The sequence below is a fragment of the Diabrotica virgifera genome, chromosome 7, assembly GCF_917563875.1.
Source record: "Diabrotica virgifera virgifera chromosome 7, PGI_DIABVI_V3a".
NCBI lineage: Eukaryota > Metazoa > Arthropoda > Insecta > Coleoptera > Chrysomelidae > Diabrotica > Diabrotica virgifera.
In genome coordinates, this window is record NC_065449.1 from 122,515,150 (window position 1) to 122,534,573 (window position 19,424).

The 19,424-nt window shown below is 33.6% G+C and overlaps 1 protein-coding gene across 1 annotated transcript in view; it reads right to left on the reverse strand.

Annotated features, from left to right (window-relative positions):
- The window catches only part of LOC114336885 (glutamate receptor 1), a 726,710-nt gene that overhangs the window by 390,458 nt on the left and 316,828 nt on the right, over positions 1-19,424 (reverse strand). The window contains exon 6 of the mRNA XM_050656939.1: positions 17,256-17,518. Coding sequence (XP_050512896.1) covers positions 17,256-17,518 — 263 coding nt within the window. The remainder of the gene's footprint in view (positions 1-17,255; positions 17,519-19,424) is intronic.

Consider the following 19,424-nt stretch of genomic DNA (forward strand, 5'->3'; position numbering starts at 1 on the left):
AGTTCTACAAACCGGCATTGTTGCCCCTTGTTTCCTGTCTTATGTATGATGGTCAAGCCCTGATTTCATCGAAGAAATGTCGTTCCTGTCCCGTGATGTTTTGTTTCCAGTTTTCCAGAAGCCCCCTTTGTTATTTGTGTTATGGAATGTCTACCCCACACCCCACCCCCAGTTGATTGTCTGAAGAGTGAAGTGAAGCCATGTCCTCCCCTGCCTCCGGTCGATGACCCCGTTTGTTTTTGTTTGTGTACCCCGTGTGACAGTAAATAAAGGTATGATACATTTGCTAATTTTGCTAAATTTCAAGAGGATAATATACTAAAGTTTATTGGTAAATAGTTTAAAAGTATAATAGTCGCTTTCAAAATGGAAAAGTTTCTTGTAATAACGTTTGTTGTTAGTTTGATATGTAAAGATCCCCTAATATAATAATTTAAAAGTCCTGTTTTGCTATGATAGTTGTTTAAAATTGTTTTGTTTGAATATAAATTTGCATATTTATCATGTAAATAAAATAAAATGACAGTGACTTTGACATTTGACAGCTACGTCAAATCTTGTGTTTGTGTTGAAATCGTTGAAATACACTGCTAAACAAAGTTAAATTTTGTTGTATTTAAGAAAAATAATGTAAAATTGAAGATTCTTTGTACTGAACTAATGTAAAAGATTTGTAGACATTTTGTCCTGTAGTAAAGTCAATCATTTCCTGTTAAAATTTTTTTGTTTAAAAAAATTATTGAAGTTTGAGGTTTTAAATAAATGTTTGTGAAAGTGTACCTATTTTATTTCTCTTGTATAACCCTTTGGAGAAAATTATTAACCAAATGTCTAATGCAACTGTATAAGTTTTAGAACAGAAGAAAAGAATATGGCATAGAAGCCAGTATTAAGAAAAGATGTAATCCAGTATAACCCCAAAGAGGAATCGATGATGATTGTCCCCCCATGTGGTACCCGTAAGTAAGAAAAATGTCCTGTAAGTACCCATAAGTGAATCAGAGGATTTTATTTCGAACGGCGTCCTGTTTTTTTAAATAGTAGAAAGATCCTCTAGTCAGAGTAAGTACCCTTTGTATTTGGTTATGGTAGTTTAGTCATCTTAACACCCTTCCCCTTCCCTAACGAATCTACGACCTAGCTCCCGCACAACAAATGAGCTGCCGTCTTGCAAAGAAGGTTTGCGTGTCTGTTCCTTCTACTAGCCCCATTCTACCCCCCAGTATTTTTATGGTTAGTTCTTTCCTTGTTCCCATATGAGCAGACATGTAAAACGCTTCAACTGGTACGGTTTTTTAAATAATAAATTGAATAAAATACTTTGTTCTTGAAAAAATAATCATTTTTATTAAACTTATAATTATTCGTAAAAAACAAGCAATAATATTGAGTTGTATTCGAGGTCGGACGGACAGACAACCTAGGTTAAAGTTCTCACCTTTAGTACCATCCTTGGATTATCAGCTTTTATTTGACACCTTATTTGTCATTCTACCTGGTATAATGACGGAGGAGTTGAGTTCACGGGCAGACAGACAGACGGACGGACGGACGGAGAGACGGACGTGGATAATTCAAAGTTTTCACATTTTTTCAAGATTGGTGAAAACAATATTATTTCGTACTCGATTTTATTCGTAAGTGTATCTTTTCTTTTAATTTTTGGAGAAAACCTCATCCTTTTACATATTATTTTTTGTATTATTTAATTATACAAGAATATATTGATTTATAGCATATCAATATCTTCATTCGATGTATCATATTATGATACAATATGTCGATGTATAATTTTTTTGCCATTCTTGTTGGGACGTGATTTGGGAATTCCCCGCATGTAAAAGTCTTCACATCGCACCCCTGCGAGAAAAGTGACACAAACCAAAAATACTGAAGTTGAGATAAATCAACTTAAAGATTGCTGTAAAACTTATCCTCATAGACATGTTCGCTAAATTACTTTCGATTCGGCTAAATTGGTTTAGACTAGGCAGTACTAGTTTATCCTGAAATGTGAGTCTTTATTATATCAGGATAAACTGAGGCCAAACTAGTTTGGCCTACTTTGGCCTGAAGTGTGTGTATTTATATCAGTATAGCTAGTTTGGCCTACGCGTGATAGGACAAACTAGTTTGGCCTAGGCCATACTAGTTTATTCTAACGCGCTTAGGAGAAAATAGTTTGGCCTAGGCCAAACTAGTTTGTCCAGAAATCGGGTTTGTCCGGTAACATAGGTATATATTTACATCTATAAAATTCTCCTGTCACAGTGTTAGTTTCCATACTCCTCCAAGACCGCTTGACCGATGTTTTGAAATTATATATTATGTATATTCGGTAGGTCTTAGAATCGGTCTTAATCTACTTTTCTTATCTCTGAGTGATAAGCGGAGTTCCCCCTAACATTTTGTAATGTTAGGTGGGGGGATGTACGTACATAACGTACTCTATAAGACTATGAGTACATACAAAACAAAAAAATTATTATCAAAATCCATCAACAAGCTCCGGCAATAATAATCATATAGCATTAATCGTAGCATATTAAAGAATCAGTTTCATTTTTTGAGTGCACGGATTTTAATAATTTCCCTCCACCGACCACGAATCCGTTCCGTTCCACTAATCGATTTCGTTAGAACGTAATTTTTAAAACTTTATTAACCACTCTATTGAGGTTCAAAGTTTACTCAAACTTTTACACATAAACTATATACCTACCTTCAACTTCAAAATGACTCTAGTTAGGTTGCTTAATTTTTATAAACAAAGTAGTCGTTAATTAAATAAAAAAGAGGCTAATTTTGACCGTAATTAACCTAGGCAAAAAGTTTTTTTTGAGAATTCGTATAAAAATACCAGTTTTTCAAATCCCATTGTAGTTTTAGCCTATAGAGTCAAGTCCTATTAACAAAGTTATTCAAATTATTTATAAGCGAAAAATTACTCTATTTTACTAAAAATTATTTTTTTAAATGCGTTGAAAATCTATCCTTCTTTCATGCTGTTTCCACAGAATTGCTAGATCATTATTATTTTCTGAACAATAACACTGCCAAAAAAAGCCCTTTTAGCCCAGTCGAGATACCATTTGACCTTGCATTAGGAGCTGCCCCAAATATTATTTTTCTTATGTTTAGGGGGGATCAATAGTAGTATAAATTTAAAATCTCGATTGAATTTGACCGTTGAGTTAGCCGCCATCTTGATTTTAAACGAGAACCGTTTTTGCTCAATATCTCCGCCATTTTCAACAAAAAATATAAAAACTGAAATTGTTGAAAATGCAACTTTCTAAAATTTCGTTTATTATAATTTTTTTAGTGCGGTCCATATTTTCCGAGTAATGGGGAAAAAACAGTGACAGTTAAAGCATAATTATTGATTTATTCAATTATATCGTTTATTATTACTTTTACAACAAATTTTAACCTATACAAAAATAAAGAGAATTAAATTTTGTACAATTTTGATCTCCTTAATTTTTTTGATAAAATCATTATTTAAGGTAGTACGTATGCGGTAAATGCGCGAGCGTAAGACCCGATTGATTATAAAGCAATGGTTTTTGTTCAATATCTTCCCCATTTTCAACTTTTCGACAAAAAGTGCAAGGAATGAAATTGTTGCAATTACGATTTACTACAATTTTCGAGAGAACCAGTGGCGGATCTAAGAGGGGGGATGGGAAAATTCCCCCCAACGGCGTCCAAAATAAAAAAAAATTGTTGAACTATTAAAATATATTAGCTGACATGAAACCTAATTATGGACAGACAAATTCAACCAATAAAACCCACTAGTTAATAAAATTAAGTGAACTTAATGCATATAAGTTACTATTTATGTCTTTTATGTACTTAGTTTGGTTGGTGTTTCATTGGATGTTTCAAAAATTGTATAAAATATAATTCTTTTTATTTTTGTTTATGTACAATTATGTCGTAAAGTTATTAATAAATGAGACAATTCAATAATTATGCTTCCCTTCCGCTTCCACTATTTTCCTCCTTAACTCGGAGAATATTGATCGCATAAAAAAACTGGGGAAAATAGATTGTAGGAAACTGCGTTTCCAACAATTTTAATTTCCACCGATTTTGTCGAAAAGTTGAAAATAGCGGAGATATTAAGCAACAACGGTTCTGTTTTAAAATCAATATGGCGGCTAATGCAACCACGGAATTCAGTCGAGATTTTAAATTTACACTACTATTGATCTCCCCTAAAGGATAGAATTATAAAATTTTGGGGCAGCTCGGAAAAAAGATTCAATTCAGTAATTATGCTCTCCCCACCACATTTTACTATTTTCCCACTTAACTCGGAAAATATCAACCGCATGAAAAAAATTGTTAAAAAAATTGTAGGAAATCATATTTGGAACAATTTAAGTTAAAAATGGCGTAAATATTGAACAAAAACCATTGCTACAAAATCAATCCGGTCTTACGCTCGCGCCATTATCGCATACATACTACCTTAAATATTAACTTTAGCAAGAAAATGAAGAAATCTAAAATTGTGTAGAATTCAATTCTTTCTATTTTTTACAGAAATATTTTTGTCGTAAAACTAACAATAAACGAGATAATTATGCTCTATTTATATATAACTGTCACTATTGTCTGCTATAACTCGGAAAATATAGATGGCGTGAAAAAATTGTAAAAATAGAAATGATAGAAAATTACATTTTTAACAATTTTGGTCGTTATACTTTTTGTCGAAAAGTTGAAAATGGCGGAGATATTGAGCAAAAACGGTTCTCGTTTAAAATCAAGATGGCTGCTAACGCAATGGCGGAATTCAGTCGAGATTTTAAATTTAGACTACTATTGACCCCCCTAAAGATTAAAAAATTAAAATTTGTGGCAGCTCCTAATGCAAGGTTAGGCCTGTTATTCGTCTAACCCGACTGGACTATTTGGGATAAACAAATTGAATAAAATTTAAACTAATTGACGAATCGTCTTAAAATTTTTTGTGAATTGTGTTTAACTCAACTTTTCTTGCAATATGAAAGTCCTAAAGTAATTTTCGCAAAAGTTCTAGCAAATTTTTTATTTTCGAAATTTTAGTTTTATTTTACAATATCCGAAGCAACTAATGATCGGACCAAAATTCAAAAAGCGCAATTTTAAACCTTGGCTCATCTACTAAAAGAAAAATATTATAAATAAAATATTTAATTACCCTATTTTTACCTGTAGCGATTTAAACGAAAGAACTCCCATTTTTGACCCTTATTTGTTCATAATTAAATTATGTTAATACCTAAATTTCTCGTCCAAACTGTGACGGACATTTTTGTATTTGTAATGTATTAGGTATCTAGTAGCCAAAAAACCCATTTGCAACCTGGCTGCACACGTGTCCCGAACATGGTATATTTTTGCCTTATTTCCCTGGCGTAAATGGGAACTCGGAGTTAGGAGAAGACGCGGAAGACCTAGAATAAAATGGTTACAGGAAGTAAAGGAGGATTTACATATGACAGGAATTAGAGAATGGCAGGGAAAGACAGAGTAGAACAAATGGAGAAGCATAGCCAATAATATCGAGTAGCAGAGTGCGACTGATCCCCTTAAAAAAATGGATCTAGATAGCTTTTTGCGGCTCAACCCCACCTGGGGTATTTAGCCATTTTATTATTATTATCCATTGAACTCTATGTTTACTGCTTCATGTGTGTGTATATATTTGAGAATAGTATATCAAATTCTCAGTTGAACATTCACCTAAATAAAAATGGTTTGGTTTTAAATAATATAATAGATCGCAATGTGGTGTACTGTTTTGAATTTTATTAAAATCGTTTGACCATTTAGTAACACTTCTAACCTTCCGTGACTAACATTTTGGTCTGTGAGACGGACCACTTAGAGTTTTTACGATTATATCCAAATCGTTCGTTATGTATCTTGGCAGCCACCAGTAGCTACCTGATTCAGGTGCTTGTTTTTAGTGTTGAAGTTTGAGTCTTCAGTGTCAAGTACCTAATTATGCAATTATCTGCAAATTTTGTCTCAAAAACCGATGCTGGACTCGAATCGACTCGATTAAATTTAGATTGGCGAAAGAACGCCCAGAAATTTTATTAACGATAAAACGAAGAAAACTCGAGTATTTGGGTCACCTGATGAGAGGTCATAAATACGCATTACTTCAAAATATAATGCAAGGAAAAATAGAAGGAAAACGGAATCCAGGCCGTAGAAGAATGTCGTGGATGCGGAATTTGAGAGAGTGGTTTCGCTGCACCACTAATGAACTTTTTAGGTCAGCTGTAAACAAAATCAGGGTAGCCTTGATGATTTCCAATCTCCGATAGGAGTGGCACAAGAAGAAGAAGAAGAAGAACGCGCGAACAAGTGCTGATAATTTAGTAACCCAATTGCCAGGAGTAAAACAAGAAAACAGCAATGAAAATATTGAACTTGTTTTTCACAAATGAGATGTTATGTAAAATTGTTTTTATTTTCTTTGGCGTTTTCCCAATGTTTAAGAGGCTTAATAAATTATAAATAGGTACTTTTTGTTTAATTTCACTCTTTCAGGGAGTAAACACAATCCTACGGTTGAAAGTATGTCAATGGAGACATTTTGTGTATGTCGGTCTCTGACACCGATGTTAGCTTTAATGTTCAGAAAACCTATGTTAGTTGCGTAGGGCTAGGTATGTATCGCTTTTTAATGTAAATGTTACTTGAAGTCGTTTTGTCTCATTAAACCCAGCACCCTCCCCCGCGATTGAAAACTAATTTTTTCTTTCTATTTTTTGGGTAAGATACAGTTAATTTTAAAATTCAGAAAAAAATTCATACGCAGAGTAGAGGCTTTTATAAACTTTCCATTTGATAAAAGTCTTTACTGTGCTTAGAGTTTCTTTTTGGCAGCCACTGGCAGTTCTTCATGATAGGCAGAGAATTTGTGAAGTGTCATCTTGTTGTTTTTAAGTTTGGTAGAAATATATATATATATATATATATATATATATATATATATATATATATATATATATATATATATATAGATATTTATAGATAGATATTTATTTTCAACTTCTCGAGTACTACTTGACCAGAACCATTCCAATTTGGGAGGAATTCACGATTCCTCACAAATAAATAATGGAATTCAAAGAGAAGAGGTTTCCACATCTGGGACCCCTCAGAGATACTGTTCCTTACCTTATTTCCCACATTTAACTGATAAACTTATGAAATTGTTCAAACCGTTATCCGCCAAAATAGGCATCAAGAATTGTAAAACAGTCAGAAATCTTTTTTCTTGTACTAAAACACCAGTAGATATTTGGGAGAAATCTAACGTAGTTTATAACATTCCATGCAAAGATTGTCATTTGAAATATGTTGGACAAACAAAAAGAACCCTTAAAGGAAGGGTAGTTTCACACAGAAGCGATATCAGATGCAACAAGCATTCTTGTGCCCTCAGCACACATTCCATCACACTTAATCATCAGATTGATTTTGATAACATCAAAACCTAAGTCACAGAACCTAATTTCTATAAAAGATCTTTCCAAGAAATGGCCCACATTCTAAGGGAACAAAACTCTATGAACAAACGTACTGATATTGACAATCTTAGCATCATATATCACTCCTTGCTTATAAACAATCCTTAAATTCATTCAGTTGTTAAATTTCAAATTTATTTTCCACACAAATCCGATCAACACATGGCCTAATTTCAATTGTTTTTACCTTCATCCAAAAAGTTTCCAACCTACAAACCACCAATGCTTGGTAGCAACATAAAAGTTTTAAATCTCATTTCCACCCAGCTCCTGTCTGATAACATGGCTTAACACTCCAGCTTTAGTGACTTTTTTCCAACAATCATGAGGCAAGTAAATCAGTCTTTTGTAATTAATTTTTAACTAATCCACACCTATTTCTAGGTTCCTGGATTTCAAATTTATTATTAACAACCAATAAATCTATGGCATTTTTTCGATTAAAGAGAAATTGATATAATTCAGGGTGCATCGTCAACCTGTAAACCGGGTTTTCGTTTGAAAGCTTTTTTGTGACACTATACATTGCTGCCGTTGTCACGGCGATCGTATATCTTTATTTCTGTTTATCTTTTGTGTGTCACAGGGAGGTTTTTGGATGAAAATCTAGGTTTACAATAATTTACATTAATTTTGTTAAGATTTTCACATCCCCCTTTTTTTAAATCCATTTAATGACAGACACCGAACAGTTGGTTTTTTGCTTAGGTTTTTTGTGCGCTTTTTTTGGTTAGAATAAGAAATGGATTTAAAATAATTCAGAATATTTCTTCTCCTGGCCTCATGTTTCAAAACAAAATTTTATGTAACTGTTCAATAACCTTAGGATTTTAACCACTAAGGACCTTTGTGACATTTTTTGCGTTTATGTATTTTTAGCTTAAGAAATTTTATGTATTTTTTAGCTATTAAGTTTTTAACAACACAACCCATTGTGATGACATTGTTGTGTACATCTTATATGTAACTTCACAATCAGTAGAACTGATGAAGTGCAGGAAGACTGCACGAAACGTCTTCTATTAAAAGATTGAAATAGTTTTTTTATTTTTTTTTTCTCCTTGACTGATAACCTCAATTACAGTGAGACTTCTTCTCACTCACTTGATATATTGTATATATATATATATATATATATATATATATATATATATATATATATATATACATATATATATATATATATATATAAAACAATTTTGATTTTCGGTGGGTTGGAGTCAATAAAAGGGCTACTAGAAGACTATTTTTTAATTACTCAAGCTTTCGAATGTGTTTACATTCATTTTCAAGAGCTAAAAAGTAACTGATAAAGTGGAACAAAGATGAATGTAAACACATTCGAAAGCTTGAGTAATTAAAAAATAGTCTTCTAGTAGCCCTTTTATTGACTCCAACCCACCGAAAATCAAAATTGTTTTATCCAAACAAGTCAACAAAGTACTTCTTTTTTCTTTACTTTAAGTAGAAAAATATATATATATATATATATATATATATATATATATATATATATATACATATATATATATATATATATATATAGAACTGGATTCGAAATCCGATGTATTTATCGACCGTGCAAGTATATTCTATAACACTATAAAACAGTGTTGAAATTATCGGGAAATGCGGTCTGTGGCTTAGATTGAAACTACATTTAATTCTATTGAATTCGATATTTCGATGAGTATTTATTAATTTTTCATCTTCATCAGGAACAAACTACAAAATTAACTAACAGTTAGGTACAAACATAATATTACAATGATATAACTTACGAATTGTTGTAGGTATGTTATATAAAGCAATTTAACTTAAAGCTATGCATGTCGTTTCACGAGAACGTCGAGGGCGGCACTGAATCAGGTATCTTTTCTCACATGTGTTAAGGGCCAAAAGTTCCAATATCGAGCCATCTGTTTAATATTCTGCTATTTTTAGAATTTTAAAACATTGCAGTAAATTTCGCTTAATCTACTTGTGTCTGATTTATATATATATATATATATATATATATATATATATATATATATATATATATATATATATATATATATATATATATATATATATATATGTATATATATATATATATATATATATATATATATATATAAAACAGATGAAATAGAGAATGTGGAAAAATCCCCTTACGAACAATTCACACATCCACCAGAATGTTGTTTTTTGATTGGAATGTGTCTAAAGATATTCAACCTCTCATCTTTATTGATAAGCCCAGAGAGGTTGAAGAGGGCGAAACACATTTCTAAGAACTGGTGTTTGGATCTTTGATTCTATTCAAAAAATTTTTCCCAACCCGAAATGGTGGATGTGTGAATTGTTCGTAAGGGGATTTTTCCACATTCTCTATTTCATCTGTTTGATTTCGTACGAGTGGTCGTCAAACCATTAACCTTGGATCTTTTGATCACTGAGTGTGTTTCAAGGATCTACATCTCATGTTTTTAAACATATATTTTACTTACTTTAAGTAATTAGGGAATTAAAACTTGAGACTGTCATTGTCGGACTTGCCGTAGATTTACGCACCTTCTATGTCTAGGTCTCGAATGTTGTTTTTTGATTGGAATGTGTCTAAAGATATTCAACCTCTCATCTTTATTGATAAGCCCAGAGAGGTTGAAGAGGGCGAAACACATTTCTAAGAACTGGTGTTTGGATCTTTGATTCTATTCAAAAAATTTTTCCCAACCCGAAATGGTGGATGTGTGAATTGTTCGTAAGGGGATTTTTCCACATTCTCTATTTCATCTGTTTGATTTCGTACGAGTGGTCGTCAAACCATTAACCTTGGATCTTTTGATCACTGAGTGTGTTTCAAGGATCTACATCTCATGTTTTTAAACATATATTTTACTTACTTTAAGTAATTAGGGAATTAAAACTTGAGACTGTCATTGTCGGACTTGCCGTAGATTTACGCACCTTCTATGTCTAGGTCTCGAATGTTGTTTTTTGATTGGAATGTGTCTAAAGATATTCAACCTCTCATCTTTATTGATAAGCCCAGAGAGGTTGAAGAGGGCGAAACACATTTCTAAGAACTGGTGTTTGGATTTTTGATTCTATTCAAAAAATTTTTCCCAACCCGAAATGGTGGATGTGTGAATTGTTCGTAAGGGGATTTTTCCACATTCTCTATTTCATCTGTTTGATTTCGTACGAGTGGTCGTCAAACCATTAACCTTGGATCTTTTGATCACTGAGTGTGTTTCAAGGATCTACATCTCATGTTTTTATATATATATATATATATATATATATATATATATATATATATATATATATATATATATATATATATATATAATCGGTTTAAAACGTCCTCCGACGTCTTCCGATGCCCAATCTCCATGCATCTCTATCTTCCCAAAGGTTCCCAAACCTCTCTCTCGGATCTCTCTGTCTATTCCTTCTCTCCAGCTCTTTCTGGGTCGGCCTCTTTTTCTTTTTCCATTTGGTGACCAATCTAGAATCTGTTTGGGCAGACGGTGTTCTGGCATTCTCTGCACATGTCCATACCACTTTAATTGTTGTACTCTTACTTAAGTTTAGTAGATCACTAGTTAAAAACTGGTACAGCGTTGACCTTAGCACGTAGTCTTGTACACTCCTGATTTACATGCTGATCTATATTTAACTGAGTAGTCCATTATACATACCAGATTTTACAGGACTTCAGCATCAAGAAATGCTGCTAAGTAATATCGTTTATTTTCGAGGCCATCGCTGCTATGGTTGACAACTAATCTATGGATTTATTTTACAGTTACATGTTCTTGTGTACATCCCAATCGATATCCCTACATGAAATTTTTGCTATCTATTGTTTACACTACTTTGGAGTGGACTGGTACTGGTAGTAAACTTATGAGTCTATATATGATATTAATTTATTTATTACCTTTTATTCTTTAGGTATTGATTTCAAGTTATTTGGTTGAAAGACTTTTGAGAGGTAGCCACCGAAAGCACAGAATAAATAAGCACACAGAAGCGAATCTGACTGTCGTTTCCATTGATTTTGTTGGGACCGAAATATTTGACCTTGTGCACCAGTTACAGAATAGAACTTGATGTTCTAAGGAGTAGACCATTCCAAATTAGGTACTATTTTTGACAAGTAGTTATTAATTAAATATAAAATATAAAATTTAACTATAAAATATAAATAAAATATAAAATAAAACATATATAAATATAAAATTTAATTATAAACAACTGTCACGTCAGTCGCAAAAGTGAGGTTGCACCAGTTACGTTGACACATGAGCATGAAAATTATGTTACCGTTTTCGGCAGGAGTTTCGCTTCTGTGTGGTTATTTATTCTGTGCCGAAAGCATCTATCTTTTTGACGATACATATTATTCAATCCTCATTTTTCCCCATCGTTGGTATTATTGCCTCAGGATATTTTAGTTTTATTGTGGCTTGGCCTAACGAGTAGTAAAGTTCATACCAAACCCTTCTTTCGGTTCATCATAGTTTGCCGAATTATCTCTATTGTAATTATTATACATATATAGCGATACGCTTTAATTACTATTTTTGCTAATTTTAATTTTAATATTTTTTCTCAAAAACGAAACGTTAGTCATTCGAAATGCACATTCAAATACAAAATAGACATGGCTTTACCCTGTCACATCTGTTTTTCGTCTGTGCGATGTAACAAGCTGCACCCTCATTATTTAAGTACTTTATCAGACAATTATTGTGTCAACAACTCACTTTATGCATTCGAAATTGTTTTTCTTAAAACTGCAAAAGTAGACGCCAGACCTAGTGATCTATTTGCTCATCTGGTCAGGGGAAAAGGAACACAAACATTATTATCGTTTGTGTTTTCTTTTTCTTCAGTCACTACACAGCACGTGAACATTTCACACACACACACCGACTCGACCCTCTCCGAGAGACTTAAACGAAACACATTTTCGTTACAACAATAAAATTACCGTTCGTTTTATTATATTCATTTTTAATTAAATTCCGGCAACTCACCCACCAGAATATTGGTGACCCCCGCGATTATTTTAAACCGCCGCGAAAATTTAAAAAAAAAGTTAGTGTTAATAATACACTTTTGCCGGTTAATAATATACAGTGAACATCGAAAATGACGGACGCTAACACCAGTGTCAATACCAGTGATTCAGTTTATCGGATTTCAGTTAAAATCCCACCTTTCTGGCCCAACGATCCTGAAATATGGTTCCTGCAAGTAGAAAACCAATTTACACTGGCAAATATAACAAGTGACGCAACCAAATTCAACTATATAGTTGCCAATTTAGACACAGCCTACAAATTAAAAGTTAGGGACATCATTGTTTCACCACCAGCCACAGAGAAATGCAAAATTAAAATCAGAATTAATTAAGAGACTTAGTGCATCACAGCAACAAAAGATTAAAAGACTACTCGAGCATGAAGAACTGGGCGATCGAAGACCTTCGCAGTTCTTACGACATTTACAGTCTTTAGCAGGCACAACGGTACCTGACAATATTGTAAGGTCTCTGTGGTTAGGTAGACTGCCAGCGTCTACACAGGCTATTCTAGCTACTCAAGCTAAAGCTAGTTTGGACGCAGTTGCCGAGCTAGCTGACACAATATCTGAAGCGATAGCTACTAGGGCCTAAATTTCAGAAGCTTCTAACGCTCGTGAAAGTACCATAGAGAAATTGACAGCCGAATTAACTGAAATGAATATCCAGCTATCTAGCTTGTCAAATGCTCAAGCACAAGCTAACACATACCGTCGCAACCGCAGCAACTCAAGACTAAGACCATATCCTAGAGACAGCAGCTACAGTAGGGAACATAATAGTGACATATTATGTTGGTATCACTACCGTTTTGGTGACCAGGCTAAAAAGTGCTCTCCTTCGTGCAAGCATCAGGGAAACGTCGCGGGCAGTCGGTGAGCGCGGCATCCGATCTAAGCCCAAAGTCTCGCCACCTTTACATAACAGATTATGATACAAAAAAAACAGTTTTTAATCGACACCGGTGCCGATATGTGCGTTTTCCCGCGGAAATATGTAAGGGGTGCACGCGAAAAGACTTCATACGAACTATACGCGGCCAATGACACTAAAATCGCGACATACGGCTATGTGAACTTGACATTAAACATCGGACTACGGCGTGATTTTACGTGGCGATTCGTAGTGGCGGACATTTCAAAGCCAATTATCGGAGCTGATTTTCTTTCCCATTTCGCGCTCCTAGTTAACATTGCTAACCAGTGCTTAGTAGACAGTACGACAACCCTTAGAACAAAGGGACTCGTTCAAGAGTGTTTCGACGGCAGCGTAAAGACTATCGCGGAAGCGTCGCGTTACCACGAACTGCTGCTACGATTTCCGGAAATCACGCTACCCGCCGGTATCGTGAAAGACATTCAACATCAAACGAAGCACCACATCGATACAACACTAGGTCCACCCGTTTTTTCGAAGCCTCGACGATTAGCACCTGACAAACTGTAATGGGCTAAAAAAGAGTTCGAAAATCTTCTACGACTGGGCATCATAAGACCATCGAAAAGTAACTGGTCTACTTCACTGCACATTGTCCCGAAGAAAGGTGAGGAATGGAGACCCTGCGCAGATTATCGACGTCCAAACCAAAAAACAGTACCAGATCGATATCCAATTCCGCACATCGAAGATTTCGGTCAGGCGCTAGCTGGTAAGACAATTTTGTCTACAATAGATTTAGTGAGAGCATACAACCAGATACCAGTAGCCACCGAAGACATACCAAAGACCGCCGTTACTACACCATTTGGGCTGTACGAATACTTATATATGCCTTTTGGTTTACGAAACGCAGGACAGACATTCCAGCGTTTCATAGACGAGATTTTACGTGGTCTAGACTTCGCCTACGCCTACATCGATGGTAGAAAGATTTGGGATGGTATGGTATGGTAGAAAGGTTTCATCGACAGTTAAAAGCAGCAATTCGATGTCATGAAAACATCCGATGGACCGAAAGCCTACCTTCAGTGTTACTGGGCATACGAGCAGCGTGGAGAGAAGATTTAGGTACTTCAGCCGCTGAACTCGTGTACGGAGAACCATTGTGTTTGCCAGGTGAACTATTGTTTTCGACACAAAGAAACACCGACGACAATGCTCACATTTATTTAAAAACGCTTCGAAACCATTTCGAAAAGCTCCGTCCTACGCAACCAAAATCGCATCATGGATCCAAAAGTACCTTCATTTTCAAAGACATGAAAACCACCTCTCACGTTTTCATCCGCCGTGATACAATCAAAAGCAGCTTAGAAAACCCATATCACGGTCCTTTTCCTGTTGTTAAGCGAGGTGACAAGACTTTTGTCGTCCGGGTAAATGAAAAAGAATTAACAATTTCCATAGACAGATTGAAACCAGCTTACGAGCTTCACGAAAGTACCCAGCACGAAACAGAAAAAATGACAATATTCAGCAAAACAAACAACAGACCGAAGAGGAAAGCAAGATTTACTGGAAGTTACCAAGAAAGTGTTAGTTCACAGTGAATCAAGTGATTTTTTTCTTTCTCCTCGTATAAACTTTGCATTATTTTTTTTCTTCCTATTTTCAATTTTCATTATATGTAATTTGTATATATTATGTATTATCTATCGTCTTAGTCTCTCAGAGGGGGGTGTATAGCGATACGCTTTAATTACTATTTTTGCTAATTTTAATTTTAATATTTGTTCTCAAAAAAGAAACAACGTTAGTCATTCGAAATGCACATTCAAATACAGAAGAGACATGGCTTTACCCTGTCACATCTGTTTTTCGTCAGTGCGGTGCAACAAGCTGCACCCCCATTAATTAAGTACTTTATCAGACAATTATTGTGTCAACAACTCACTTTCCGCCGGGCGGAATTTTTGGGCAGAAATTGTTTAAACAATTTTTTTAAACAAATACAAAAGATCACTTTTTTTGCTCCATAACATATATTTTTAAGTTTCGTGGGTTATTCTAAACAAGAAAGGTATCTTGTAAATTTTCTCAGAAATTTATAGTTTTCGAGTTATAAGCGATTTAAAATCTGAAAAATGCGAAAATAGGCATTTCCGAGGTTTAAAAACTCATATTTTAATTAGTCTTTTTGAGGCTGTCTTATACTTAAATTGAAGTTTAAACATTCAGCTTCAAGATTCTGAAGAGTAGTCGTGTCTATCCTTAATTTAAATCGTTATTCTTTAATTGTTAAATATGCATGTTCATCCGATATTTTTGCCGGTGCGGCGCGCTCGATTCCAATAATCTCCTATGGACCTCCGAAAAATATTTTTTATAGATTCTTTGGGACATTCTAAATTAAAAAAGTTTCTTTTCATTTTTCTCCAAAGTTAATAGTTTTAAAGTTATAAGCGATTTAAAAACCGAAAATACGTTTTTTTGTGATTTTTCGGATTTTAAATCGCTTATAACTTTAAACTATTACCTTTTGAGAAAAATGTCAAGAAACCTATTTTATTTAGAATATCCCAGAGAATCTAGAAAAAATATTTTTCGGAGAAAAATAGGAGATTTTTGACCGCACCGACAAAAAAATCGGATAAACATGCATATTTAACAAGTAAAAAAACAACGGTATAAATTAAAGTTAGACCCGATCACTCTTCAGAATCTTGAAGCTGAATGTTTAACCTTCAAATTAAGTATCTGGCAACCTCAAAAATACTAATTTAAATAAAGTTTTTAAGCCTCAAAAATGCGTATTTTCGCATTTTTCAGATTTTAAATCGCTTATACCTCGAAAACTATCAATTTTTGAGAAAAACTACAAGATACCTTTCTTGTTTAGAATGACCCAAAACGTGATATTTTGTATTTGTTTAAAAAAATTGTTTAAACAATTTCTGCCCAAAAATTCCGCCCGGCACCCTTCATATTTGTTTAAAGGGGACATTTTTGAATAGGAATCCACAAAAAAACCGAGTCAGAAATTTTTCAGACGGGAGCGGTCTCACCACATGGACTATAACGACCTTTGTACCTTTTCAAATGTTTTCAAATTTGAGTTTTTGTTGCATAGTAGACACAACAATGGTTTGGGATTTATATCGGAGTACATATGCATTATGCCTGAAGTCCAAGGACATGTCTAGACCAGATGCAGCTGCAATTGTTTTATGTGATATGGAAATTAAAAAGATCCCCTGTTTTGTTGTATCCGACAACCAAAATATGGGTTCTAGTGTTGAAATATAGTTCAGACTTTTGGAACACATTGATTTTAACAGCTGACGACCTTTAATGGTTGTAACTCTTACTCATAGGCTGTTTTAGCGTTATAACTACCGTTCAGTAAGAATTATTTCCAATAGTTTACAATCGTGTTAATACTTGTAGGTTTTATTGCCTCTTGGGGACAGTAAACGGCAGAGAGTTTAATGGTCCCGGTATAACCTTCTACAGTATTATCTAGTTAAATGTTACAAATTAAAAATAAATTGGATATAAAAACAAATTAGAAGAAATAAATGGATACAATTAGCATAAGATTCACCACTAAATGAAAGAAGGGCCAAATATTTTACAAAGAAGTTAATATTCTAATAATTTTTTTGTAACACAATATATTCTTTTAATTATTAACTTAACAGATCCTAACTTAAGAGATAATTGCAATAAACTATTTTAATGATACCCACCTTCCTTAAAAACCGTGAAATCTTGTCTCCGTGTTCCCACGGTGTCACCCAGTTGCCATTCACGTTACAATCTAGAGCCTTTGTTGTTCCATTGTAATTTAGTCCTCTTCTTACATTGTTCCTGAAGAGATCTGGCTTTTTTCGTAAAACTTTGTTAAAAGCCTCCACCAATACGAAGACAGCATCGTACATTAAAGCAGCCTGGGCGGATATACTGTCTTTACCAGCTCCCGGAGATTGAACCGAATCAAGTCGTTTCCATCCTAAAAATATATATTTGCATAATTACAACTTTCTCTGCGTTTTAAAACAATTGAGACCTATAAACAATTGTAACTACATTACAGATCTATAAACGGAGCAGCCAAGAGATTTAAGAGAGGAAGCACGCAAAAGACCTTGAAAAATTGAAGACCATTTTTAAGAAATGGACCACTATATATTTACGCAGAACTATCAAAACCTGGAAGTAACAAGTTTTACGAACATCTGACAATACTATTCCAATCAATCATGTTTTAGCAAGAGGAAATTACTGTCTGAAATATAGTTGCTTTTCAATTACATAAATATATTATTTAAAAAGGCATACATAGCCAGAAAAACAGGCAGGATGTTTTTTCCTTTTCAGGGATTTATCTCTAATTTCGGTTATACAGGGTGTTTCTTTGGGAAACGGAAATACTTGAATGGTGAATAGTCACTGAGGCGGTTCTAGATATATTATATTTACTGCCTCATCGATTTTTATAACCGAGTTACAGGGTGTCTTATCGATTTTACCCATTCCTTTCTGGATCCACAACTTTAGAACCACCTTGTATATTTTTTTTAATATTTGTTACATATATGTATCATTTAGAACTCAAACCAACCCGCTACTAATCTCAAGAAAAATCCAGGTCCGGATAAACAAAAAATATAAATTCTTTGTGACCTTGAAAAAGCACCCTGTATATTGAAATGTTCTTCAACTTTTGGTGCAGACAGTTTAACCACTTTAATTTTAAAATTATATTAAAATTTTTAAGAACTCTGAGATTAAAAGCAAGTATTACCTATTAACTTTTAATAATAATTAATGATTAATGTTAACGAATAAATACTCATTTTAAAAATAATCAATACTTATTTACTACATTGGAAAGAAACATTTAGTAGTCACACGAAAAATCCAGGTCCGGATTAACAAAAAAAATTTAATTTTCAAAATCCGTGTGCATGTTTGAAACGATAAAACAAAATAAAACTAAATGTATAGGCTTCCTTCAATTTATTCTTTGCGCAGAAAATTTAATGACTTTAATTTTGAAATTAAGTATATTGAAATTTTTAAGAAGCCTGATAATATAAAGCAGTTATTTTTAACTTTTAATATTAAATTATATCAATAAACACTCATTTTAACCCCCTCTGTGGCTCAGTGGTAAGAGCGCCTAACCTTTGGATCGAAAGTTCCGAATGGTAGTGAGTTCGAATTTCACCAGGGTCAGGAATTTTTTCATTTATTATAAATTAATAAATGAAAATAGTTTCTGTCCTTGTGGGATCGGTACTAACCGGAGGGACCGCAGACGTTCGGATACAATTAGCGTCTATTTGCAAAGACAATGACGTCGACTTTGCAAAGTAACAAGACACTTACTCAACACACACACACACTACACATCACACCTGAGTTAGTGATAAGTTATACAATTACGGAATTACGTGGCTAAAGGTTCTAGTTCTAAACCAAGACCAGAATCAGAGAAAAAAAAAATACTCATATTAAAATTAATCAATACTCATTTGCTACATTGAAACGATACACTTACTAATCACAAGAAAAATCCAGGTCCGGATTAACAAGAATATATAGAGAAGTGGTAACCTTGACACAACATCCTGTAAATTGAAATTTTCAAAAGCTGTTTGCTCATTTGAAAATCACAAAAGAATAAGTTTAATGGTTCGCTTCAAATTTTTGCGCAGACAATTTAATTACATTAATTTTGAAATTATATCGAAATTTTTGTTAGAGTTCTCAGAGTTCTTCAAAATTTCGACATAATTTCAAAATTATTAATGTCATTAAATTGTCTGCACAAAAAATGAAAACAAACTATTAAACTTAGTTTTTTTCTGCTCTTTTCAAATATGCAAACGGATTTGGAAAATTTCAATATA